Source organism: Elephas maximus, chromosome 13 (genome assembly GCF_024166365.1).
Source record: "Elephas maximus indicus isolate mEleMax1 chromosome 13, mEleMax1 primary haplotype, whole genome shotgun sequence".
NCBI classification, from domain to species: domain Eukaryota; kingdom Metazoa; phylum Chordata; class Mammalia; order Proboscidea; family Elephantidae; genus Elephas; species Elephas maximus.
In genome coordinates this window covers 57,237,473-57,265,173 of record NC_064831.1, presented here as the reverse complement: position 1 = coordinate 57,265,173, position 27,701 = coordinate 57,237,473, and the positions used below count along the sequence as shown (strand labels likewise).

Below are 27,701 nucleotides of genomic sequence, written 5' to 3'. Positions count from 1 at the left end.
GAACGTGAGGCGCCCCCTACCGATGTGCCTCCTGGTGAGCTCCACCGCAGCATTCCTGTTGACGTTGGAGAGCAGCCCCAGGCAGAAGCGCTCTGAGTTGGAGGGATCGGTGAAGCCGTCTACTGTCATGGATGGTTGGGAGGCATGGAAGGTCTCCCCGACACGCTGGTTCAGCTCGTAGTAGGAGATGGAGCACCAGAAGGCCGGCTCACAGTAGGTGACTGGCTGCAGGTCTGTAGAGACAGGCCAGGTGACTGGGTCAGTAGGTCACCCCAGCCCCCTGCTCCCTGAATGGGTCCTTTGGATGCCTGGAAAACTGTTTCCCCACCTGGCCAAGGGCATTCATGATTCCCCACTTCCATGCCTTTTATGACAAAACTTGTAAGGCCCAATGGGGCCAGATACTCAGGTGAGTTTAGAGAAGGCTGGAGCCTTCCACAGCCTTGCCGCTTTATGCCTATCACTTATTATTAGCTCAGCGGCCCAGCCCCACTTGCCTGGCCTTGACAAGGGTTGAAACAGATTTCAAAGAGTTCTCAGCCAAATTGCAGAGGGCCAGGCACCAGTGGCCCCTGGACAAATGCACTGGACACACCCAGAGTGTTCTCCCTGTGGGGCGAGCCAGGCCACCTAGGTAGGTCACCTCCAGCCACTCGCTCAAGGTCCCCAAAGTAACTCATACTAGTCTCTGCTCCCAAAAGGGCCTTTCTCTATGGCCTTGGGCAAACCTCTTAGCCTGTTGAACTGCAGTTGCCATGTCTGTAAAGTAAAAAAGGAGGAGTCTTGGCTGCACAGTGGTTAAGGACTCAGCTGCCAACTGAAAGGTTGACAGTTTGAACCCACCCATAGGCTTCGTGAGAGAAAGACCTGGTGATCTGCTCCTGTAAAGATTACAGCCTAGAAACCCCATGCAGCAATTCTACTCCATCACATAGGATTGCTAGGAGTTGAAAATTGACTCGATGGTACCCAACAACAACAAAGTAAAAAGGCCAGACCAGCTCCATGGGTTCCAAAGTGTGCTCAGTGTCTGTGAACCCACACGTTCACCAGGCATGGTCTACAGACTGAACCTGCCTCCACATCTCTTATCATAGATACTATTTCCAAATGTTTTTAGATGCCGTTGGGGTGGCTAAGACACCAACTCACCTACAAGAAATTCTGAATTTGTCATAGTCTCAATCAAGGGATCCTACAAGTAAAACTGCCACCTTGTGAGGGGCTGTTCTCTTTCTCAGAAGAGTTGAGAACCCCTGAAATAGAGGTTTCTCCTTCCTGTGATCCCATATCACCTTTCCACTTGAATTTCCTATGACTCCATCATGGTCCTCTCACCTCCAGCCACAATGGCTCCACACCTGCCCAGGTACCCCGTACTCTCCACCTGCACACTTTGATCACACTGACCGTTGGGCCAGGAGTGTGGAGTCCACCACACCTTGTTTGACCGCTGGGCCAGGAGTCACAAGTCCACCACACCTTGCTCACACTGACTGCTGGGCCAGGGGTGCCGAGTCCACCACATCTTGCTCACACTGACTGCTGGGTCAGGGGTGCTGAGTCCACCACACCTTGTTTGACCACTGAGCCAGGAATGCCAAATCCACCACACCTTGCTCACACTGACTGCTGGGCCAGGGGTGCTGAGTCCACCACACCTTGTTTGACCACCGAGCCAGGAATGCCAAATCCACCACACCTTGCTCACACTGACTGCTGGGCCAGGGGTGCTGAGTCCACCACACCTTGCTCACACTGACTGCTGGGCCAGGGGTGCTGAGTCCACCACACCTTGTTTGACCACTGAGCCAGGAATGCCAAATCCACCACACTTTGTTTGACCGCTGAGCCAGGAGTATCAAGTCCACCACACCTTGTTCTCTACCTGTGTGACTTCCACCCATTTGTTGAGGAATCAGAGAGCCTCCTGCTCATTCTCACGCCTCTGTTTCTGACCTTCAGCTTGGATCAGTCACTCTGGGCCCTATTTACGTTGGGAAATGCTTGGTTACTGAGCATGCCCTGACTGCCCCACTAGACCATGAGGTCCCAGAGCCCAGGCTCCCTCACTTTAGCCCTTGGAACGGGGCTGTGAATGAGAGAGGAGAGGAACACCACCATGCCCAAGGGTCAGCACTGGCCAGAAGACCCTGCCCCTGCCCAGCCTCTCTGCTCACCACATGCCCGTTAACTTCCGGGAGCAAGACCCCACAGAGGATCTCTGCTCACCAGCCCTTTGAGGTGTGCAAAGCACAAGAGAGAAAAATGAGAAGCTGCTCTGCCCTACCAGGAGGGCCTGGGTGCCGCTGACGGGACACAGTGGCCCTGACCTCCCCCTGGGGTCTAGGTGCACAATCTCCTCTCACAGTGAAGAGTAGGTTATCATGGCACTGGAGATGCCAACCATAATGATCCTGCACTAAACACACCTGGACAGTGTCATCTGGAGGGTCAGGACACCTGGATTGGGGTTCTCAGCCTTGGCACCACAGCTGCCTGAGGCTGGAGAGTGTCGTGGGGTCTGTCCTGTGCATTGTAGGATGTTTGGCAGCCATTAGACACCAGTAGCACCCCCGCCCCAAAGCTGTGATGACCAAAAATGGCTCCAGACATTGCCAGGTGTCCCCTGGGAAGCAAAAAACCTACCCGAGTGGAGAACTACTGCCCTCCAGGTCACGGAGCACAGGCTTTAATGTCAGAAGGGCCACAGTTTAACCTTAGCCCAGGCACTCTCTAGCTGTATGACTAAGAGAAAACCAGCTTGACTCTCTGAGCTTCAGCTTCCACTTTCCCCTCCTCGAGCCACCAGTGTGGGGGATTCTCTTTACCACTTGGGGCTGTGTGTGGGTAGACTGAGGTAACTCATGTAAAGTACTGCAAACAATGCAGGACACCTATCAAGCCCTCAGTATATGGTGTTAACCACAATAACCTTGACTATATGAACTTGAGAATGAACTTAACATCCTGCTTCTGTTTCAACCTCCATCTGAAGAGGCTGCAAAGCAACCTTGCCCTATTCCACTCTTCCCAGCACGGATCAAGGAAAGATGATGAAAGCTACTTAGTGGGGCAGGGAGGCAGGCCCAAGGACAGGGTCAATGTGGCCATGCCCTGGCCCTGAGGGTAGACTGAGCCACGTTAGCCATGTCCCCCTCTGACTCTGTGAGATGCTCCAACATTCCAATGAGATAAGCTATATTCTAAACAATGTGGTCACCAACATTTCAGCTGTGTTGCTTTGGAAACTAAAAAAAAAAAAAAACCAAGAAATCCAAGTGCTTTCCAAGCATTCAAAGCAGCCAGGCAACATGTCAGAGCCAACAGGTACTGTCGAGGGGCTGCCAGCCACCACCACCCAGGCGATGACCCGATTCTACCTCAGCCTCTGCTGACCCTGCTATGCGACCCTGGGGGCTTCCCCTCTTTGGCCTCAGTTTGCTAACCTGTACCATAACTACAGTGTCCTAGAAGACATCTAAACCAGGCCATCTAGGTCACTGTGCTTCTGGTAATAGGTCAGCCTGAACAGGCAGGTTTGGCTGATCTGGGCTGTCCCTGGTTTCCCCTAAGCAATATGCAAAACAGAGCACAGAGTCCTCACCCTTAATGATAATACCCTGTCTAGCACCCCCTGGTCTTGGTCCAGGCAGGAGAAAGTGCTAGGTTCCCAGGAGTACTGGCATAACCCACCCATCAGAATAAGTGGCAGACCGCTGGTTGGGTAGCATGGTGCCAAAACCACGTTCTGAGAAGGTGTGGGCTTCAGGAAGTCTGAGGAACCAGAGAAGAGCTTGGGGTCCAAGGCCAAGAGGTCCTCCCAAGCAGATGTGAGCTCTGATCCAAACATCACTGCAACTCACAGACACACACTGGACAGACAATCCCAGTGTCGCAGAAAACTGGACGCAGGAGCCTGACACGTAATTAGGAAGATGCCACTTTGGGGAAGCTGTGTAGTCAGGCCAAAGGCAACGTTTGAAGGCTGCCGCTTCAGAGTGCTGTTTGAATGAGCAGACCTACATGCAGATGCGGGAATGAGCTGCGACAGCACCCCCAGCCAAGCGTTTACTATTCTCTGTAAACAACTGAAAGCCAGCCCTGCCTTTGCTTGCCTCCCCCACCCGCCTTCCATCACCCCTCAGCTGCTTCCCCAGGGCAATTCTGTGACAGGAACCCTAGACCAAAACTTACGACCACTACCTCTGCATTCTGCCTTGAATGGCACATTTTCTTTTAACCGTTTGTATGCCCTTATTTCTTTCCCACCACTTACTCACACCAGAGTCAGTACAAGAAAAAGAAAAAAATCAAGACCCCCAAAAAGCATGGCCATAAGCAGGACAACTGAGAGACTATAGCTACTAAAAGAACACCCAACTTGGCTCTGAGCCTCCTAGCAGACAAGGCAAAAAGGGAACATAATATGCTACATGGCTTTGGTTTGTGAATGGACAGTGCTTACTAGTTCTCCCGGGAAACAAAGCTTGTCCTGGCACTAAATCTTTAGGAGAAATCTCTCGGGGAACCCCCCCACCCCCACCAAAAGGAAGGAAGGAAGGAGGAAAGAAAGAAAAGAAAGGGATGGAAGAAAGCAGGCAAGCAGGCAAGCAGGCAGGCAGGCAGAAAAGCAAAAAAGAATAAAAAAAAGAGAGAACGCGCACTCACAGGCAAGCAGGCAGGCCCACTCCCTGCCCTGGTTTCAAGAGTTTTACAACGGATGCAGGAGCAATTTTACATAAGGCTGCTTCTTAAAATGGACCTGCAGACAAACCATCAAAAGGTCCTCTGGGAGGACAACTCTACAGCCTGAAGGACTTGCACACCTGAGATGGTGGACGATGGCACGTATCCAAGACCTCCCCTTTAAACAGCCCTCCTCCTAGCCAGATGCGTGTGTCTGTGTTCATCTGTCTCCTTCCAGCAAAGCTGTTCGCCTCAGGAACCTCCAGCTTGGCCGTTCTGGGCCCCCGCCCCCACCCGTGTGGTGGTGGCCAGATTCTCAAGTGGCATGGGGCACTTAATTCATGGCTGGCCCCCTGCTAGCCTAACGCACTGACTGGCTGCAGTTTTGAGCCCCGTTCCAAGCTGGCATAGACTGACTGTTTTGTTTAAGGAAAAGAAAACAGAATAAAACCCAGAAGGAAACACTTGGATTAGGGGACGCCTATTAAAAACATGTGCAAGAGATCCAAATTTGGTAAAGGGAAAGGGGGGAGGCCAGCGAGGGGGAGGAATTAACTTTCTACTAGAAATCGAAAGCAGGGAATGGGCAAAGGCCAGATGCACCACAAGCTACAAGGCTAAAGGTCAGAACGTAAATTGGCCTGGCTTGGGCTGGGCCCTCCTTGTCTGGAAAAAGCAGCTCCACCTCCACGCTCCAATTCCCATGTCCTTTCACTCTGCCACATCTTTGTCCTTGCTGTTCCCGCCATCTGGAATGCCTCCCCCACCACCCTGTACATGCGTTCACTCAACGCGCTCTCCAGTGCAGCCAGGAAGCCTCCCCGCCACCTCCACGCAGGACCAGCCTCTGGTGTCCCAGGCACCTGTGTACCCGGGTCTCCTGCACCAGAGTGTTAGTTCCCTGCAGGTCTAAACCCAGCTCCGTCCCCAGCATCAGGGGGACTAATTCCAACCTATCTCAAAAGGATCAAAGCCTCCAACTAAGTTCTGCCCAGAATGCACCCCATGCTCTTGCTGCCTAGAACCAGTTGCCTGCAACCCAACAAAAGGGACAAATTCTAAGAGCAGGACCCTTGTGTATATGAAAGCACCCAGCAGCTGACGTCCTGATGCTGCACAAGCTTACGGATGATTAGAGCTGGCGGAGGCCTTGGGAAACAGCCTTGTGTAGCAGCATGAAGATACTTGGAATGGGGAAGGCCTGGGACCTGGACCACTGGCCTGTCTTCGAGGGCAGGGGTTTTACGACTGCCCTGCAGCCCACCTCTCTCTCCTGGCAGGAGAAGAAGCCACACCTGCCCCCAAGCACTCTGGGAAATGCATCACCTCTTTAAACTGCAGCTCAGCTGCTGCTCTGGGCCACTCACCAGTACCTTACTTTCTTCACTCAAGGCCTCTCCCTAAATGCCTCACTTTAAAGCAGGAACAACTTACTCATCCAGCAGGATCCAGCTCGTTATCTTTTCCTTTCCCCCCACCTCCTTCTCCTCCCCCTCCACTTGCCACAATCCCTGACTTAACTGCTTAGGAAATTCCAGGTGAGTCACCCAGCACACTGTGTAATAACAGGAACGTCACCTGCTCATATCCCCTTCTCTGCAAAACAAAGCCTGGGGGGTCCCCCGAGAGCCTGCTTTGGGCCAGGTGCTGGGCTGAGTCTCAACCACACATCTGGGGGACCTCCAGAGTCACTGCTCCTGGAGTCACTTTTTTGTGGCAGGAAGCACAACCTTCCCAAGCCTCAGCCCCAGGGCAAAGGCTTGAAGGAGGGAGGAAGTAAAAGAAGGAGCGTATGTCTTATGCTTTATACCTTTTCCTATGATAATTTCAAAATAACTTCTTATAAAGAAATCATCAAATGTCCTGAGGCAACTCCCCCATCTTCTTCTAGGAAGCGCTCACTGTGTACCTGATTCTGTCCCACCAGCGTGGGACATCCTGGCTGCGAAGAAGAAACGCACAGGCTGCCCCCACGTCCCCACCTTTCATTTGCCCTTCAGCCCATTGCTGACTGACTTTGGCCCCCTCCTCTCCCTGCAGGGGTTTCCTCTGACATCTCATTGCAGCTGGGCAGAACCTGCCCGCTGGCACCACAATGCCAGCTGTCCTTAGAGCACGCCTTGCCCTTTCATATCGTTCCTTCCATCTGCAACGTCCTTCCCTCTATCTCTGTCTCACAATATCGCCCTTGTCCTCCAATGCCCAGCTCCCAGATGTCACAACCTCTCTGAGGTCTTCCCCACCACATCCGGAATGTTCCTCCTTGGCATGGCAGGTCCGCCCTCCTCTGTGCTTGCTCCCTTGGCACCTGCACTCCGCAATACAGTTGGACGTGGACATCCCCAGCCACCCCAGGCCGTGAATGCCAAGTGTTCACCCAGCTCTGCATCCCCAGCATCAGCACATGCTGAGGGAATAATACATAGGAGACAGCCAAGAAGGCTGGATTCGTGTTCTAGTGGAAGTGAACCCTCAGAGCATGTCATCTGTTCCTACTTCTTGTTTTATGGTTATTTGTAGTCCCAGCAAGGTCATAAGCACAGTGATGGCAGGATCTGTGATTCTTCTTCAAGTCCCCCGCTACCTGGACTGGCACACAGTGAAATGTCTGTGGAATGAACGTATGAGGAAGACACAGGCAGCCATGGCTCCCACCCAGGGGCCACACAGGACATACGGTCCTCAACCTGACTTTTGTCCCCAACTAGACATTAACAAATGCCATTCTCTGAGCCTTGTTTTTCTGAGTGAGAAAGGGAGGAGCTGGTTGAAATGACCCAACAGGGCAGGGTCATGCTGCAGGTGGGAACATGTGCTCTGGACCCCCCAAAGGCCTGAGTTCAAAGCCAGCTTCCCTATTTACCAGCTGTGTGACCTGGGATGAGCTAATTAACCAGTCCATCCTTCGATTTCATAATCTGTAACACGAAAAACCATACTACTATTACCTTCTACCACTACTACCTTGTAAGGTGGCTGCGGGGTCGGCGGGAGGGGGGGTACAAACGGTTAAAACAAGAGCTGAAAGGTTGGCAGTTCGAACCCACCCAGAAGCTCCTCGGACGCTTCCTGCTTCTGAAAGGTCGTAACCTTGAAAACCCAATGGAGCAGTTCTACTCTGCACACATGGGGCCACCATGAGTCAGAATTGACTCAACAGTAACTAGCACCAATACATCTACGGCACCTCATAAGGTTATTACGAAGACTGAGTTAACATGCAGGAAGCACTCTGAATAATACAATACTCAGCAAATAGTAAGTAGGTGTTCAGTAAATGTTTGCCATCATCATCACTCTTCTCTTCCAGCTATCCCCTAGGAGTCTATGTGATTTTTCTGGGTAGGGATGAAGCCAATGGTTGTGAATGGGCTGGAGGTGGGGGTGCAGGGGCTTGTCAAGCAGAAAGGAAGTCGGGCCTGTCAGGGTCTGCATCTCACTGTGAGTCCTAACCCTGACTCGGTTACTGACTCGTCCCCCGAATCATCCCCCGATTCAGATCTTCCCAGCAGAAGTGTAACTAGATTAGGACAAAGTGGCCCCCACTCTCTGCTGGCCAGGCTCGGGAGCTGTTCCTTCCTTTGGGAGGAGTGACTTAAGAATTCCATCTCTTGGATGAGCAGCTCAAGGACAGAGCGGTGCTGCCAGAGAATTGCACCAGTGGGGACCCTGCCTTGAGTTCAAACTCAAGAACCCACCTCGTCATCCTTGTCCACACAGTCTAGAGAGAATTCACAGCACACCCTCCACTGGACAACTTTCAGTCTAAACCACTGTGTGGGGGTAGCTGCCACCTCCAAGTTGACCTCTGGGGTTCCAACGGCAAGTGCCTGCTCTAAGGTTTGATGACTAAAAGTACTGCCTTGGCCACTGTGGGGTAAAATGGCTCAGAAATTAAATCTAAACCAGTCAACCTCAAAAGCTCAAAGTCAAGTTTACAAGCCTGGCCTTTAATTTCTCAAGTGTTAACATAGCTTCTAACCTACAGAGTTTGTTTTTAATAACTCAAACAGTCTCTTCCATCAGGAATGTGACCTTCCTGCTGCAGAGCCCAGCACTCAAAGTAACATTATTTTACAAAGATGCTAATACAGATCTCCCCAGTCACATCTCCTGCTGCCCACCTGTCAGTTTTAAAAGGGCTTCAAGCACCTGCCAATATTCATTCGTAAGGATGAATTTCTTCATCTAATGCTATCAGTCAGGGGCTGGAAGCAAATGGGCAACAAAAGCCAGTCCAATCCACTCTTACTCACCAAGCTCAAGGAGTAACTATGTCTCTTCATGAGCCACAAACTAAGTCCCAGCAATAAAGGCTCAAACAAAATCAAACTCACATTTTCTAAAAGTACCAGACCAGAACATAAAAAAAAAACTCCCCTTAATAAAAACTAAACAGATTCTCCATTTGTTTTTAAGCCTTTGGTAAGCTCAGTGCCAAAGCCACGAATGAGCGAGACGAGACCTCTCCCACGCTGGAGGGCTGAGGGACTCTCCTGGATTATAAGACAGAATCTCAGAAAAATTGATCCAGGACTCTAACCACCAAGGGGTGGTTATGGAGATCACGGTCCAGCCTCTCTAATACCTTGGGACAATTCAAAATGATAAACCAGAAAACCAAACCCGGTGCCATCGAGTTCATTCTCATGTGTTAGAGAGCAGAACTGCTCCATAGGGTTTTCTTGACTGTAATCTTTTTGGAAGGAGATCACCAGGCTTTTCTTCCACTGTGCCTCTTGGTGTGTTTGAACAGACAACTTCAGGTTAGTGGCCGAGCGCAAACCATCTGCACCGCCCAGGGACCTCAAAATGATAAAACAGGACATCTAAATATGGAGACGCATATACAAAATAATGCAAAGGGAAAAAATGGATCTACACTATGATTACGATGGTATGGTGGACCTCTGACCCACAAACATCAGAAGGAACGTGATAAAATAGAAACAGTTATACTAGGGTGGTGGGATTATGGGGCATTTCCTTCTTTTGAAATTCCTTTTATGTTACTGTTTTAATAAAAAAGGACACAATTTTAAGACGCACTGCTCAGATAAAATCCAAGTAAGTGTACTTGGAACAAGTCTCTACAAGTTGGGGGGCTGGAGTCTACACAGCTGCTGTGGCTTTGCATCAAACCTCACATGTATGCTTCGCTGACCACAGACCCTCTCTCTCGGGCATAAGGTTTGGGGGATTTTCATTCACTCACGTCTAACCAGCACCCAGGGGAAATACAAACCCAGCATACGGTTACTTTTCCTGCCACCACTGTTCTCAGGTTTCCTCGTTCTGTGGGTGACCCCAGAAATACTGTAACCAAAAGGGGCTGAGCTGCACTGGTGGGGGAAGAGGTAAGAGCCTTACCTTCAGCAAACCCCCCACTCACCACTGGCCAGCAGGCAGGGCTACTGCTAGAGAGGGTTACAGTCACAGGGACAAGGAGATACTCACCCAAGTTATTGTGTGCTGGGGACATCGGATTTGGGGATAGGTTTGGAGAACCTGCAAGATGAGACACAGTTGTGAGACTTTGTAAAAGACTCTTTGCCTGGAGTGCCAAATTACTGAACACGTCCATCAAGATGGGGTGGCTTAACACAGGAAGAGTAAACCCTAGACGGAGACTCCGAGACCCAGAAGAAGGCCTAACCCATGATGTTGCCCTTAAGTTCCTTCTCTGGGCCCCAGTTTCTTCATCTGTGAAATGAATGATGAGTGGATGATCTCAGAGGTCTCTTCCAGGACCTGCTGTTTGATGATCCTAACCAAGACCCACAGCATGGGGATGCTTAGTTCTCAACTAAGATGGATGACACCTTCTTCCTCCAGCCTACGCAGGCCCGCCCTGTTCACCACACTCCCAGGAAAATAAAGGGAAATGGGGAGGCCCCTCTCTCAGCTGCTTAAAGGCCCAGGCAGCCCAAGGCCAGCCCTCCAGACAGGTGGGGCTTGAGGCTGTTCAGACCTCACCAGTCACGGCTCTCAGCTGGATGCTGCAGCGGCTCAGGCATCTGAAAATACCAATTTCCCACCCTTCCTTTGGGTTTCAGGAAAAGCACAAACCTGCCTGAGAAATCCTGCAACTCAGCAAAGAGACTGACATTCTATGTAAGACATCATTGGGCACGTGGGAAAAAGTTCAAATATACCTAATTCTTTGTACTCTCTCACCCTTTCTAAACTTTCCACCCCCCCAAAAAGAAAAACATCCCATGGCATCAGCCTTTAAAAATATATATATACATATATATATATGTATGTATATATATGTGTGTATATATGTATATATATAAATATATACACACACACACATATACACACGAGTGGCTGGCTTTCCAGAAAGCAACCATCCCCTTGTCCTTCATCTGTTCCAGGTACTCAAGTGGCTATGGAGAGATATTTATTAACACCCTGGCAGGGCTCAGCTTAGCTCCCTGGGTGGAGTAAACGGTTTGCGCTTCGCTACTAATGGAAAGGTTGGTTGTTAGAATCCACCCAGTTGGGGAAAAAAAGGTATGGCTATCTACTTCCGTAAAGTTATAGCCATCGAAAACCCTATGGGGTGCAGTTCTACTCTGACACACATGGGGTCGCCATGAGTGGGAATCAGCTCCAAAGCCTCAGGTCTGGTTTGTCTGGGGAGACCCAGGTTGGTCACGCTCCTGATTCCACCAGCTCCAGTGCCTGATGCCTGCCAGCCCCTGCTGGCTGGGCCCTGTATCTGGCCTCAAGCATGACTGCCTTGAACTGTTCATGGTGCTCTGTTTCTTCTCCCCAACTCCAGTGTAACCTCCTTGAGGGCAAGGAATAAGTCATGAATTTCTTTTTCTTCCCCAAGAGACCTAACCCCTCAGGGCATGTTGGAATAATTGCTGGAGGGAACAGCTTTAGAATCAGTCACCACTAAGTTATGGGACTAGCATAGTCATTTAACTTTGAGCCTTGTAATTTTTTTTTTTCCTCAGATATGAAATGGGGATATCATCATCCTACATGTGATGATATGAAGCCCTGGTAGTGCACTGGTTAAGAGCTCAGTCTGCTAACCAAAAGGTCAGCTGTTTGAATCCACCAGCCACTCTATGGAAACCCTATGGGGCAGTTCTACTCGGTCTTACAGGGTCGCTATGAGTCGGAATTGACTCAATGGCAATGGCTGTGATGATATGTGAAAATTAAATAAGATTATGCATATAAAAATGCATAGCACTATGCCTGGTGCACAGTAAAAACTGAATAAAACCAATCCACTGCCATCGAGATGATTGCAACTCATGGTGACCTCACATGACACAGCAGATACGCCCCATAGGGTTTTCTTGGCTGTAGTCTTTACAGGAGCTGATCGTGAAACCTTTCTTCCAAAGTGCTGCTGGGTGGGTTCAAACCTCCAACCTTTGGGTTAACAGTCGAGTGCAAACCATTTGTGCCACCTAGGGACCTACTGCTATGTAGTGGTGTTGTTGTTAGGTGCCGTCAAGTCAGTTGCAACTCATAGCACCACATAAGACAGAGAGGGGTTGCCCCATGGGGTTTTCCAGGCTATAATCTTTATGGGAGCAGATGGCCATGGCTTTCTCTAGTGAAGCCGCCAGGTGGGCTGTAACCACCAACCTTTTGGTTAGCAGCTGAGCACTTAACCGTCGCAATACCAGGGCTCCTTTGCTATGTAGTAGTCACTCAATAATGATGGTTTCCTACTTAGTAGCCCAAGTCACGAAGACTTTGGAAGGCTGTGGACCCTCTCACTGGTCTAGAAGGGTATATATGTGTCAGAGGAGACACACAGTGGACAAGGTGATTCTTCAGCCCTGACTGAGATACCGCCACACCTCGGCTGGCAGGGAACCAAGCCCTGGAGCAGTTGGACTGGTTTTCAAGTGGGCAACTTGGCATGGAGAACAGAAAATAAATAGGAGGAATCCCACCCCCTGCCACCCGCAGGGGTTGGCAAGGATCCATACAGCTCTGTCTCCACTTTAGATAAACCATTAATGTTCACAGCAGGACCCTGCAGATATACTTATGGGAGGAAAGAGGAAGGGAGAGGGGACAGAGAAAATGGGGCAGAAAGGAGGAAGAGCAGCGAGAAAAAACGAGAGCTGAGAGAGTGGAAACATGGCTGCCCGTCCAGTAGACAGACCTTTTGTTTTGGTCTGTTTTCTTTTATAACAATAATCACTCTGCAAACATGAAGAGCAGCAAGGCGGGACGAGAGAAAGAAGAGTGAAAAGAAATACGGCATCTGGAAAGACGCTGCTTAGCTGGCCTGCTTCCCATGCCAGCATTTAATAGCTGCAAGCTTGCAGCGGTTGCCTGGCATCGAACACAGGAAGGTGTTCAATGCATTCCAGATGGGCTCACACTGCCAGCCACTCATCCAGGGGGAGAGTGCTAAACCCAAGAGTGCCACGATGCCCAAGACAGATTTCAACTGACCATGATTACAATGTATATGGGAGTCTCTTTCATTCTTCTTTCAGGAACTACACAATCTCTTTCAGGCTATGTGTAAGAGCATGTGGCTCTGTGTGTGCAAGGCATGTCCAACATCATCGGAATGGAACATCTGCTTGGCTCCCTCCTCCTCACCCAACCACACACAACGCAGAGCACATCCCATGTGGCAGCTGGGGTGCAATTCAAGAAGCTGCTGGTTTGGTGCCAATTTGGTCCCGTAACAAATGACATGGGAACATCTGGAGGTGTGGCTGGAGAGAAATGGGCCAGATCCCTCATGGCAGGAGCACATGGGTCACATTTGGCCACCACACAAAAACAGTTGGCTTCAGGGGTCCTCCCTCACCATCAGCAAAGACCTTGCCTACATCCAGGCTCTCCTCTCACCTGAAGTATTTCAGCACACTTCTTACCAGTTATGGAGCCCATGGTCCCCCCGTCAGCCCACCTTCCTCCCTACTGCCAGCCAACAGCTCGCTAAGGCACAGATCCTGCTAAGAGCCTGCAGTGGTTCCCCATCAGCCACAGGCTAAATGCCAACTTGTCTGCCTGGCTCCCCAGCCCTGTGTGATGGGCCCTCCCATCTCTCTCCCTTTGTAGAAGTTGCTCCAGCCCAAGTTCTCCTGCCCATGCCCTCATGACTCCACCTGGCATACCCTCTGCCTGCCCTAATGGCTTGACCACCACCTACACATCTCCAAGACTCGGCTCAAGAAAAACCTACACTACAAAGCACTGCTCCGACTCCAGTGCTTCCTCCCTAGACTGGATGAAGTAGCCTGCTCTGAGCCCCTGATGCCATGTGACATCTTCCATCAGGGCAGATGAGACTGTACGGTAACTGCTGGTGGTCTTGTCAGTCTCCTCCATAAACTGAACAACACAGCCTCCTCTTCTACCCCCAGCACCTGGCATAGTATCTGGCATAGTGGTTGCTCTGTAACTACTGGACAGAGGAATAGAATGAAGAAAGGGAGGGAGGGAAGAAGGGAAAGGAGGAAGAGAGGATAGAAGGATGATGGATGGGTAAAAGGGCAAGCCACTTAGTCAGTGAAGATTACACTGTGTGACCCTCACCTGCATCCATGCTGTGGTTCATCTGGTGGTCACTGGTTTCTCCATCTTCACTCAGGTAACCAGGGGGTGGGGTTTCTGGGAATCAGAAAGAAGCTGGTTCATTAAATGGACTCCATGGCTTGGGGTCTGAGACAACATCTTGCACATTCACGCAGCTATCCCAACGGCGGGTGCTGGAAGAATGAGGTCCTGCCTTCTGCTCACCTCATTCCTTCAATCTCTCAGCTCCCCACCTGATTGTAACCACCTCTGTTTGCACCCTCCCCGAGTCAGAAATACTTGTTCCTAGAGCCTCTGCCAGGCTAATCTCTCCCCATCCTTCAAGGTCAGGTTTACTAAGTTCCAACTTCCCTGGGAACACCTCTGGACTGACTTACCTCAGCTCCAGAGGCTTATCTACGGAAAATAGCACCTATGGCAAGCACGGAAATTGTACCCCTGCAGAGCTGTAGCACGTGCCCAGGGGCAATCTCGAAGTTGCACCACCACCCCCACACCCCATTTCAAAATGAACAGATGTTGATACTGGTGACAAACACCTTACTCCTGTCCTGCCCAGCTGCCTGAGTCAGGCACCTTTCACATTTGTTTTGCCATGCCTCATCTGGCACTTCCTTGGACTTGCATCCAGGGGCAAGTGCCCCCCTCTGCCTCTCCTCTCGCCCACATACACGCCTCTGCACCCTGTCCAAATATCTGACACCTATTTTTCACATAACTGTACCATAACATTACTCAAAAATACAAGTCAAGCTCGTTAATCTCTGACTTAAGCCATTATGGCACTACATGAAAATTACAACTGCACTTTCCTTGCTTTCACTGGTGAAAACTAGTCTATGATGGGCTCAAAGTTATTTTTTCCAGTTTCTTCTCTTCCTATACTCAGCAGAGCAAGATCACACAGTCTGCCTTGACCCATGGAGACTCTCAAATATGAGAGAATTAGTTTTAACTTGCTGACTGATCTCTCACAGCTGGCTGGCCATGGAAACTGCGATGGTTAACCAAGACTTCTCGGTGGTGTCGCCCTTCAAGTAGCGCCCAGGGCACATGCCAACCTGCTGTGCCATAGACATGCTTCTGCAGTGAGTCTGCCCTCACTGATCTCTGTCCTCTGAGAAGCTCCCACCTCAAACCTGCCCCTTGATCCCGCTATCTTCTCCTCTGCAGATCTGCTGCTGTTCTTATTTGCTGACTTTTTAGGGGATGCGTCTTAGCTTCCCCATTAGGCTGCACCTTCAATGACAGGCAGAGACTGTGAAATCTATGTCTCTGAGCCCCCTCCACCCACAACCTGATTCTAAGTCTTGCTGAGTGAGTGCAGGAGTGGATGACTTACCCTCCAAAGAACGGCACTACCTGTGGAAGGATCTGAAAAGTCCGGTGAGAGGGAAGTGCGGCCATGAGCCCAGCCCGCTTCTCCCTGAAGCTTTGACCCAGATCACAGGCCACTTGCTTTAAGCCCAACCTCAGCACAGTAAACTAACGCAGGGTTAAAGTCCTGGCCAAGTTAGAGCACGCTAAAAGGAATGCAGCATCGTGATTATGCCCCAGCCCAAGCGCTGTCAAGCAGAGTTCCCCAAGACTGGGGAGAATGGGGAGAGTCACACACTATTTGCATGTAAATGACGGGCTTCCGAAAACTTTTAGACACTTACCTTTGCAGAGTAAAGAGTCTTGAATTCAGCCTCAGCCCCCACCCAGATTGTAACCTGTCACCAGGGCCTGAAGTAAGACCGCCCTAGCCAGCGAAAAGACCCGCCCCAGGCTTACTTACAGGGCTCGCCCGGCACCCTGCCCGGCCCCCAGCTCACCCTGGCCTCTCAGGCTCGCCGCCACCCCTGCAGGCCTGAGACTGTCGGGGATCCTGCCTGAACATCAGCACCAGACCCCGAGAGAAACAGCGTCCCTATTTCCGCTTCCAAAATAAATGATTGTGCTGAGGCCGGGCGGAAGGGTCACGCCACTCCTCCGTGCCAAGAAAAGCATCATTAGCCAGCGGGGAGCTGAGGCCACGGGTCCTCTCCCAACAGGGATGTGGTTCTGAGTCAGGGCCCCGGGGCCTGGCTGTGCACAGACATGGGGTGAGCCGGTGGGGTGCAGGGGAGCCGGCGGGGGGGCACTGTCGGGCTGTGGCGCCACCCCTCGCCTCTCAGGTGGGCAGAGCCGCGCTGCGCATGTGCATACCTGGAATATTGCTCTGGGGCTCGATGCCCGCGGGGAAGTTAGTGTTTTCGGGGATGGAATGGCTGTAGTCATCCAGCGGGGGGAATTCGGCCGGGATCTCTGTGTGGCGCGGCACTAACACAGGAGGTAGAACTGCCCAGGAGAAAAAGCAGAGGCGGTCAGCGCTGATGCCCAGCTGGCACCAATGGCCCTGCACCCCAAAAATGCACCACAGCCCCCCTTCTGCTAGGAGGAGGGCAAAGGGTGGCGGCGGGGGGCAGGGGGCACAATAATCCCTTGGCCGACAGGAGGCGTACCTGGGGTCTCTACTCTCTGATAGTGGTAGGGATTCACGCAGACCTCGTCCTTCTTCATGTTGAAGGCGAACTCACACAGCTCCATGGCTCGCAGCTCGTGGTGGCTGTGCAGGTCCGGCCATCGCCACAGGCGGCAGTAGATGACATGGGGGAGCCCTTTCCGATGGGACACCTGCAGCCGGCCATCCAAGGACCTGGGAGGATAGAGGGGCAAAAAGAGACAGCAGAGTGAGTCTGGCTTGCCTTCTCTGAGGCCCTGCCTGTGAGTTTGCTGGCAGAGGCTCAGAAAGCATTCCCCTCCCCTCATTTCTCTCAGACATGGAGGTCTAGGACACCAGAGAATCACTGTTAGTGCTGGAAGGGATCCCAGAAGAAAACAGAGGCCCACCAAGGAAGCAAGAGGGCCTCCTGCGGCTGGGCTGACAGACTGGGCCTTGAACCCACCAGACCCCAGGGCGAGGGAGTTCTCCAAAGAGCAGCACACCCTGTGAAAGGGACGGCACTTAATCTTGCTTGGAAAAGGTCCCCGAGCCACTCATCTGATCCCAGCCCAGGCAGAAGTGTGAAGGGAGACAGGACCAGCTGAGGGGACCAAGCAAGAAAAATTAGAGAGTTTTTTAGCCACGGAAGTAAAGACCACAGGGATGCTATGAAGGGCGACAAAATACACATTAAGCACACCAAACTGAAAACCAAACCCGCTACCATCGAGTTGATTCCAACTCTTAGTGACTCTACAGGACAGAGCAGAACTGCCCTATAGGGCTTCCAAGGAGCAGCTGTGGATTTGAACTGCCAACCTTTTGGTTAGCAGCCACAGCTCTTAACCACTATACCACCAGGGCTCCCTTAAGCACACAGCCATCTCTAATTGCTCTTAATCAATGTTCATCCAGTTCCTCCCCCAAGATAGCTCACACATTAGAAACAAATAAAAAACCCTCTTTTTTAGTTGTTATTTGTGGTGAAGCAGGGAGGGAAAGGGGGAAGTTTCAAGGGAATTAAAAAGTCTGCACTATAGACCTCTACACTATAGGCCTCTCAGGAAACCCTGGCGGCGTAGCAGTCAAGAGCTATGGCTGCTAACGGAAAGATTCGTAGTTCAAGTCCCCCAGGTGCTCCTTAGAAACTGTATGGGCCAGTTTTATTCTGTCCGATAGGGTCGCTATGAGTCGGAATTGATTTGAGGACAACGGGTTACGGTTTTACGGTTATAGACCTTTCAAGGGTTCCTTTCAGTTTGAGGGCTGTCTGCAGGTTGACCAAGGTGTAACCGTTCACACTTATCTTCCTAGAGCTGAAGTCTAAAGGCAATGGCCTGCAGTGGGCAGGAACAGAGGTTGCAACTCCACACCAAGGTTTGTTCTGCAACTGGCCCCGTGGCAAATGTCCAGTGCCCCGTTCTGGTGCAAAAAACGTCCTCTGTGGTAATTTGGCCTCCAAGCAGCTGTGACTGGTGCCCCACCTCTCAGGCCAGGCCACTTGGGCTGTCAGATGGCCCCCAGCCACCTCCACCTCCTCACACACACACACACAAAGATGGCAGCTTTAAAGCAAGACAATGAATGATTCTGTTCTCACTGTAAAAACTGTTACAACATCAAAATCCAATCCTCGAAGCACAGCCTGGAATGAGAGGTGACCAGATGCCACTCAGTGGCTGGGAGGTCTGGAGAAGGCTGCTTCTCCCTCCCAGGCTTGAGGGCTAAAACCCACCAAGGATCTAGAGAGAGGGAAGGGGCTGAAGAGGGAAAAAGGCCTGTTTATTGAGAGTTGGTAAGGCACCAGTTACTGTGTGACGCATTTTCCCATTTAATACGATAATACAATTATCCTCATTTATGAGGAAATTAAGGCTCAGTAACTTGTACGAGGTCTCAGAGCCATAAAGCTGTAGAAGAGAAGGGATGGCCAAGGGTTACACAGCTGGCCTATCAAGTTATTTCCTGGCAGCTATGTGAAAACATACCACAAGTCTTGGCCTATTTCTTTTCCTGTCTAGGTACCCCACAGGATCACCTCCAAGACTGATGCTTCAGGTAAAACGTGTGACCCACAGAGAAAAACTAGAAATGTGGTTTTATATTATCTATTACACATACACAGTATTTTATATATAGTCAATTCACATCTGTGGTAGTTATACCACATTTCTAGTTTTTCTCTGTGGGTCTGTGGTAGTTATGGAAACCCTGGTGGCGTAGTGGTTAAGTGCTACGGCTGCTAACCAAAGGGTTGACAGTTCAAATCCACCAGGCACTCCTTGGAAACTCTATGGGGCAGTTCTACTCTGTCCTATAGGGTTGCTATGAGTCGGAATCGACTCGACGGCACTGGGTTTTTGGGTTTGTGGTAGTTATGGCGTATAAAGTTGCCAAAAAGAGTGAATTAGTGACTACTAATCTAGCCTTGTTCAACCTCAGCTGGGCACATGAAAGTTGCCTGGTAACTCAAGTTTCTTGCCACCCTGTGCATGCACACAGATCTATGGAAGACCGTGAAAGCATCACAAGTACTCATTTGGGGGTTACAAATAAATTTTATCAAGTACACAAACTGTAAATATGGAATCCATGAATGAGGATTGCCTTTTTTGTAGAGCCAAAGGCAAGTTCTTATTTGAACGATACATACTTATTGTCTATAACACCAAGCCATGTGGTGGATTCTATTTTCCAAAGACGGTCACGACACTATCTCCCATCCCACCTGCTCTTCTTCTCAACACTCCTCTCGAGTGGTAGGTCTATGTCATCTTTCCTTGAACCCGCGTGGATCTCTGTGGACCCTGAGCAACAGAGTATGGTAAAAGTGATACTGTGTGATTTGCAAGGCTAGATCATAAAACTATCACGCACTTCCACCTCGTTCGCTTTGAAATGTTCCCTCTTGGAACCCAGCCACCATGCCATAAGGAAGCCCAAGCACCCACATGGACAGGCCACATACAGGTGCTCTGGCTGAGAGGCCCAGCTGAGATCCTGGCTGACAGTCAGCATTAATCACCAGACATGGAGAGAAAGGGCAAGTCTTCAGATGATTTCAGTCCCCAACTATTGAGTCCTCCTGAGTCTTTGAGTATTCCTAGCCAAGGCTCCAGGTATCATGGAGCAAAGACCAGCCATCCATGCTATGCTCTATCCAAATTCCTGATCCATGGAATTCATAAGCATACTAAATATTTTTATTTACAAAGTTTTGGAGTGGTATGTGGCATAGTTACCAGAACAGCGCAATAGAGAATCCTGTGTGGGTCTTCTCCCTTATATAATAGGTATGTTCCTAGACGGTATGGATCCTGCCTTTCTCGTCTTTCTATTTCCATGACCATGAACTAACTGAGCAAGGATGCCGGCCCTCAAGGAGCATATAATCCAATTAGGTAAACAGGATATTCAAAGTGAAGCAACAGTTACCAGGAATAACAATAACTGCTCTAGTTTATACAGCACTTCAGATTCTCACAGCTCTTTCATGGTAGTTTTCTCTTTTGACTCTTACAGTCATGCTGAGAGATAGACAAAAGTTATCAGGCCATTTTACAGATGAGGAAACTGAGGCTCGGGGGTTCAGTGACTTGGCCAAGACCACAAAGTTCTAAGTGGCAAGCCTAAGGGGAGACCCAGGTCTAATTTCCTTCCTACTAGAGACTCCTAGTCTGATTTCCTTCCTACCTACTACCTCATTTCTGTAATACAAGGGCCATGAAAGTAGTAGAGACTCATGCTATTCCTTCTCAAAGTGTGGTCCCTGGACCAGCAGCATGGGCAACACATGGAAGCTTATTAAAAATATAGGATCTCAGACCCCACCCAACCTACTCACTCAGAATCTTCATATTTATAAGATGGTTAGCACAACAATCAAGTTTGAGCAGCTCCATAGGCCATGACAGCTGAGATGCTCAGGAGTGGCAGAAAGCATTGCCAGCTAAGAGTAAGGTAGGGAGGCTTCTGAAGGACATGAAATTTAAGATGATGTCCAGTTTTAGAAAGGTGCAGAAATTCTATTCATCTGTAAATCCATGGGTATGTTAATTTATTTAGCATATATTTTATGAGCACCTATTATGTGCGGCATTAAGGATATAGTGGTGAGGGAAACAGACCTGGTCCCTGCTCACATAGACCTTACAGTCTAGAATGACATTCATTAAATAATCAAAGAATTACTGACAATGAAAGGGTCCTAAAGAAAAAGTACAGGAAACTTAGGATTATATGACCATGGGGACCTCACTTTGCTAACGAGTTGGACGAGGCATCTCCGAGGAAGTGATGATTGAGTTTGAGAGGGGTGTGGGAGAAGGGCATTTCAAGTAGAGGAAACTGTGTGTGCAAAGGCCCTGTGGAGGGCAGGGAGCATGGTAAGGTAGGAGGAACTGAATGGAGACCAGAGTGATTGAAGCAGAGAGAGAAACTGGATATAAGATGACGACTAAGGGCACCCATCTGTCTGAAGAAACAGAATTCACGGGCAGTCCGTGAGGTGCAAGTTGGATGCTACCAGATGCATCAACCAGAGAGAGAGAAACAGAGAAATCTGATCAAACGCTCTAAGATACTGGCCTGGCAGAAAGGAAGGACAGACAAAGGTCAGAGCTGGGCTTGGTCACAGGGACCTACTGGGAGCTGCTGACTAAGGGCATCTCAAAGGATGTAATTACCTCCTTCCCGTGGGGCCCCAGACCAAGGAACCCCTAAAGCTAAAAAAACACTAATTACTAGGCAGAACAAGAGAGGGCTAAGGACAGCCTGGGACTTGTTCTTGAAGTGTAAAAGGAAGACTGCCGGTCTAGAGTCATAAGACCTTGGGTTAAGCTGTGGTTCTGCCCTCTCCTAGCTGTGAGGTGCTGGGTAAGTCATGTGGTCTCTAGGGCCCTCAGTTACCTCATCTGTGAAATGGGGAATTCTGCCACTCTGCTGACCTCAGAAGTTCTGTGGCCATTTATACATGTGAAAGTGCTTTGTAAAACCCCACACAGATGAGAGTTATCCTAAATTACAGCAGCCACTCTCCAACCTCGCCTTGCACAAATGGGGTGAGTGACAGGGTTTCAGAGGAGAGAAAGGGAGAGTGGGAAGTGGTGAAGAGAGAGTATAAGAGAATTATTCAGTTGTTCCCATACCCTTGCAAAGCCGCTGAGTGCTCACAGATTAGGGAAGTGACACATTTGTTCTTCAGTGTCTGACAAAAGCCCCAACAAAGGGCCAGCTGGACATCTGTAGCTGCCTCTGCAGGGGGAGGCCAATGGTCCCTTGAATGTCTGAGCCTGCCCAGGATGCCCTGGGGAAAGGCTCAGGCCAGCGACAAGAAGGACTGGAGCTGTGGAGGAAGCCCTCAGCCTGGGTGATAAATCGGAGTGGAAGGACGTGGTGTGGTATGGTGGCAGACACACAAGAAAAGGGTCTCAGTTTCCACAGGGCAGACAGTCAAGAGGGTGGGTGAAAGGCCTGGTTCTGTTCAGTCCTGGAGCAAGACTTAAGCCTTCAGGAAGCGAATGGAGCAGGATGCTCGGAGTGGGCGTGAGGCTCTGGGCACACCCCCTGGTAGAGAGGGATGCTCACACACGGCCCTCAGATTCAGAACGGGAATACAACCAGCCAGGCACCTTATCCAACAGAGGTCCAGGAAGACCCAGGGCCTCACACCTGCTTGGGAGTCTGCAAGGGAAAAAGGGAAGTCACGATGAACCTGGAGCTCTGGCAGGATGTGGGTGGTTGAAGCCAAAGTCTAGGTATGAGGTGGAGTTGTGATGTGGTCGTTACAGGTTTTGTAGTAGAGGGATGGGAAGGTGAGAGACAAGGAAGTAGTGAAGAAGGACAGAAGGCTTATTACTTCCATAGGCAGAAAACCTCAGTTTCCTGATTCCTCATCCCATCCTTTCTATGTGGCATGGGCTATTTCCTTTCAAAGCCTGAAGCACTTGGCTATCTAGTGGAAGACTTATGATGCAGTAGAAAATTTCAGGCAAAGAAGGAGGGGGGATAAAGGGAAGAGGAAGGGGTAAATGGAGAGGGGAGGGGGGAACAAAGGGTATGGGGAATTAGGAGGAGGGCAAAAGAGAATGGGGAGAGGAGGAGACAATGCAGGGAGCAGAAGAAAACTTCCAAACAAAACAAAACGCTATTCTCAGAGAGATAAGAGAAAATACTGTATTCCTAAAATAGCAAAACTAGCAGACTATTGAAAAAAGAACTCTTGGAAATTAACAATAAGGATAGTATTAAAAAAAAAAAGTTCAAGAGACAATAAAGTCCAAAGTCACCTTGAGTTTTTAAAGTATATACACACATTATTTTGATAATAATTAAAAATTTAAAACACAAAGGAGCTACAGTAACTGAGACAGGGTGGTAATGGCATAAAGACTGACACACGGACCAACAGAACAAGAGAGAGAGTCCAGAAATAGACCCACACATATATCAGCAACTGATTTCTGACAGATACAAAGACAATTTCAGGAAGAAAGGATGGTCTTTTCAACAAATGGTGCAAGAACAACTGGGTATCCATATTAAAAAAAAAAAGCTTTAATCTATACTTCATATCTTATATAAAAATTAATTGAAAATGGGTCATAGAACTAAATGTAAAACCTTACACTATAAAACTTACAGAGGAAAACACAGGAGAAAATCTTTGTGAACCTGGGCTAGGCAAAGATTTCTTAGGTAAAACCACCAGAAAAACATAACCTATAAAGTTGATAAGTTAGATTTCTTCCAAGTTTAAACTTCTGGTCTTTGAAAGACACTGTTAAGAGAATGAAAAGATAAGCCACAGACTAGGAGAAAATATTTGCAAAGTATATATCTGATAATTTGTTTTCCAAAAACATAAAGAACTCCTAAAACTCAATATTAGGAAAACAACCCAAAACAAATAAAAACAAAGGGTTTGAGCAGGTATTACAGGAAAAGATACAGAGATGGCAAATAAAGCGGAAAAAGATGCTCAACATTATTAGCCGTTAGGGAATTGTAAATTAAAACTTCAATGAGATACCACTATGCCATTACGTACTGGCATGGTTAAAATTTAAAGATTAAACATACCATGGGTTAGCAAGGACAGAGAACAACTCAACTCTCATATACCGCTGGTGGGAATGTAAGATGGTACAAATACTTTTGAAAATAGTTTGGCAGTTTATCAAAAAGTTAAAAACATACAGCCATTTATATGACCCATCTGTTCCACTCCTAACCATGGGTTAGCAAGGACAGAGAACAACTCAACTCTCATACACCGCTGGTGGGAATGTAAGATGGTACAAATACTTTTGAAAATAGTTTGGCAGTTTATCAAAAAGTTAAAAACGTACAGCCATTATATGACCCATCTGTTCCACTCCTAAATACGTACTCAGCAGAAATGCGAGCATATGTTCGTGCAAAGACTTATGCATAAATGTTCATCACAGCTTTCTTAGGAATAGTCCCAAACGTTAAGTAACCCACCGTTCATCAATAGGTGAACAGGTAAACTGTGATAGAGCCATACAATGGAATACCACCCAGCAATAAAAAAGAATGACTTATTGATACACCCAACAGCACAGACACATCTCAAAATGATGATGTTGAACGAAAGAAGCCAGACATGATTCCATTTATGTAAAATTATGGAGTAATTTAAAGTAAAGTAAAACACAAACTAATTTATACTGACAGAAAGCAGACCAATGGTTGCCTGGAGACTGGGGGCGAGAGGCGGGCAGGGGGAGAGAAGGGGGAGTGAGGGATTACCAAGGGGCACAAGGACTTTTGGGGATAGTGGATATGTTTATTATCTTGATTGCAGTGGTGGTTTTACACGTTTATACACGTGTGTGTATGTATGTATGTGTGTATATATGTACATAAGTATGTCAAAAGTTATCAAATTATATACTTTAAATATGTATATGTTAATCGTATGCCAACTATACCTCGATTAAAAAATAAAATAAGGAGGCAAGGGCTTTGAACTTGGCTAAATCTAGACTCACATCCTGACTCTGTGCTTGTTAACTGCAAAAACTCATTGCTGCGAAGTGGATTCTGACTCATGGCGACCCCATGTATGTCAGAGTAGAACTATGCTCCGTGAGAGTTTTCGATGACTGATTTTTTGGAAGATCGCCAGACCTTCCTTCTGATGCTAACTTCATGTTGTTCTTGGCTACCATTGAGTCAGCTCCGACTCATGGCAACCCAGTGTGTGCAAAGCAGAACTGCTCCATAGGGTCTGCAAGGCTGTGATTTTCCAGAAGTAGATCACCAGGCCTGTCTTCTGAGGTGCCCCTGGGTGCATCTGAACCACCAACCTTTTGGCTAGTAGTTGAGTACTTACCTGTTTTCGCTACTCAGGGACTCCTATTACTTGCATAACCTTGAGCAAATCACTTAATGTCTTAATTTTTTTCATCTGAAATATAAGCCCCCTCACTGGATTACTGGGACGACTAAATGATACTCTGAGCAGAAGCCCCTGGCACATAGTAAGAACTCAATAAATGGCAGCAATCTACTGTCATTGTTATTGTGTAACTGTCACTATCTCCATTACCATGACAGTGCCTGGTAAAGTAAGGTACACAGTAGGTGCTTCAAAAACACCTGTGCCTTCCCCTACTTCCATGTCTGTGTCCACCGACAGGTGGGCCACAATAAGGCCTCATGTCTGGTGCTTTTCATTTTTACAAGGCATCTGCATCCCTTGTCTCAGATCATCCCTACCACCAAAACCCAAAACCAAACCCACTGCCAACGAGTCGATTCTGACTCATAGCAACCCTAGAGGACAGAGCAGAACTGCCCTATAGAGTTTCCAAGGAGCAGCTGATGGATTCAAACTGCCAACCTTTTTGGTTAGCAGCGGAATTCTTAACCACTGTGCCACCAGGGCTCCATCCCTACCATAGTGCTGCAGTAATAAGGCAAGCCTTGTAATGGTCGCGCCTCTCTGATGAGAACCCAGTGAGCTGAGGGATAAAGCTCCAAAGCTCCCATCCCAGGCTCATACAGCAGTCTGCAGCAAGGCTACAGCTACAGCCCAGCTCTCCTGGCTGTGAGTCTGGGTCCTGCTGCCCCTGCTGGGCTTGGTGCTCTGATGGCAGAAGACAGGGACACTCTTGCCCTTCAGTCTGTGGCCCATGACTGCCATCTGATGTCACAGTATTTTCTAGAAACCATCAGGCCCATGCCCCTGCTCCTGGGCCATAAACCCCAGACCCAGTGCCCTCGAGTCGATCTGGGCCATACAACTCCCAAACTCACAGCAGGGAGGGGATCTCATTCACTACTTCTTCTGTGTCAGTGACGATTCCTCTTGGTTCAGATTCGAAGCTGCCGAGAGCCAGCCGTGGTTTTATTCCTTCTTCCTCCCCATGTCCCACTCAAAACACACACCACTGTTTACCAAAATAATAGTGAGATGGGAGTTTTACCTGCTAGATTTAATTTAGCCGATGTGTCTGGTACACACCCTCCCAAGCCTGCAGGGCACCAGGCCCGTTTTAAGTAAATCCAATAAATAAGTCTTAATTCTGGGCTGATGTCACCATAAACATGCTTAGCTACAGAAAAGGGTCTATTTATGACCCACTCTTCTCCTTGACCCAGCCCTTCCTCCTAGCCCAAGACCAGCTGCTGGGCTAAGAGAAAAATCCCAGGGACCTGCCTGTGGGCCTCCTGCTCATTTATGACTGAGATCTCTTCCCATATGCAGTGGCTTCCTGATGAGACCCCCAAAAAAGTCTTCCTTCAGCAATTCCCTCAAGTTCCTTTGACAGACGGTTTTAATCCTTAAAAATACTCTTCACCCGCCGGACCATTTCCTGTGGTAGGAAGTTAAGGTTTCCTCCCATTGGCTCCAAGTGGGACCTGTAAAGTGTCCCAAAATGGTGGTGGGGGCCACAGCCAAGGATGTGGACTTGCCAGAGTCCAAAGCCGATGGTCAAAGGAGAGCCTGCCAGAGCCTCCCCAGGAGGAGAGGAAGGGTTCTGGGCCCACCTCATGCCAAACGCCACTCACTCCCTCTGCTACCAGTGATCAGCCACCCACAGTCATCTGGGGGCTGATATGAAATACTGGTGGTGGATTTGGGCACAGAGGTTAGAGGAGAAGGTTGGGAACGGAGCTGTTAAGTTCCAAAAAGATGCCAAGATCTATTCAGCACAGACTATTTGCCAGGCATGCTGCTACACGTAAGAATGCAGAAATGAGCAAAGCCCCAGGAGACGCTGCCCTCCCTGGTTCACAGGATTTTAAGGGACTTGCCCAAGGTCATAAGGCTTGTAAAGGGTAAAGTGTGAATTCAAACCCAGATCAGTGCTAAAAAATGGGGCGAGGTGTAACCAGTGCTTTTCCTGTTATCTCATAATATATCACTACCAGTGAGATGGACCACTAAGCACCTACCATATTCCGGGCACAGTATGAGTTACCTGGGATAAAGAAGGGAACAAAAATATGTTAACCCTAACATGTTTCAGTTGAAACTGATTTTATTACTCTCTCAATACTAAGCTTCTTAGACTCAAGAGACAGGCTTTCTTTTTTTTTTGGCTTGTCTACTAATAAAAATAACAGTAGTGGCCAGAAATTACCACCATTATGTGCCAAGCCTGTGTTGGTCACTTCATGGCTGTGACAGGTTGAATTAGTGAAATCAGTCCGTCACCCCTCCCTGTATCCATACCCTCTGCCATGTGGCTTTGCTGCTCCTCCCACCATGGGTATAGAGTACCTCCCTGTCCCCTGACTTTGGATTAGTCTGTTGGCTTGCTTTGGCCAATAGAATGTGGGCTGAAGAGAGAGAGAGTGCCATCATGTGTTTCTGCTTGCCCTCTTGCACCTCTGTCATTGCCATGAGAAGAGCTTCTCCCAGGCAGCTGTTGCCCCTAACCTGTGCTGCAGAATGAATGCACATGCAAAAGACTTGAGCCGGACCTGCATCAAGGAGTCAAGCCCAGGTGAGCCACAGAAGCATGAG

The 27,701-nt window shown here is 49.0% G+C and overlaps 1 protein-coding gene across 1 annotated transcript in view; it reads right to left on the bottom strand.

Moving 5' to 3' along the window:
- SMAD3 (SMAD family member 3) overlaps positions 1–27,701 on the bottom strand; it is a 133,566-nt gene that overhangs the window by 8,582 nt on the left and 97,283 nt on the right. Inside the window, exons 2-6 of the mRNA XM_049852779.1 lie at positions 16,719–16,912; positions 16,423–16,554; positions 14,233–14,307; positions 10,147–10,197; positions 21–233 (exon numbers count right to left, since the gene is read on the bottom strand). Of these exons, the coding sequence (XP_049708736.1) occupies positions 21–233; positions 10,147–10,197; positions 14,233–14,307; positions 16,423–16,554; positions 16,719–16,912 (665 nt within the window). The remainder of the gene's footprint in view (positions 1–20; positions 234–10,146; positions 10,198–14,232; positions 14,308–16,422; positions 16,555–16,718; positions 16,913–27,701) is intronic.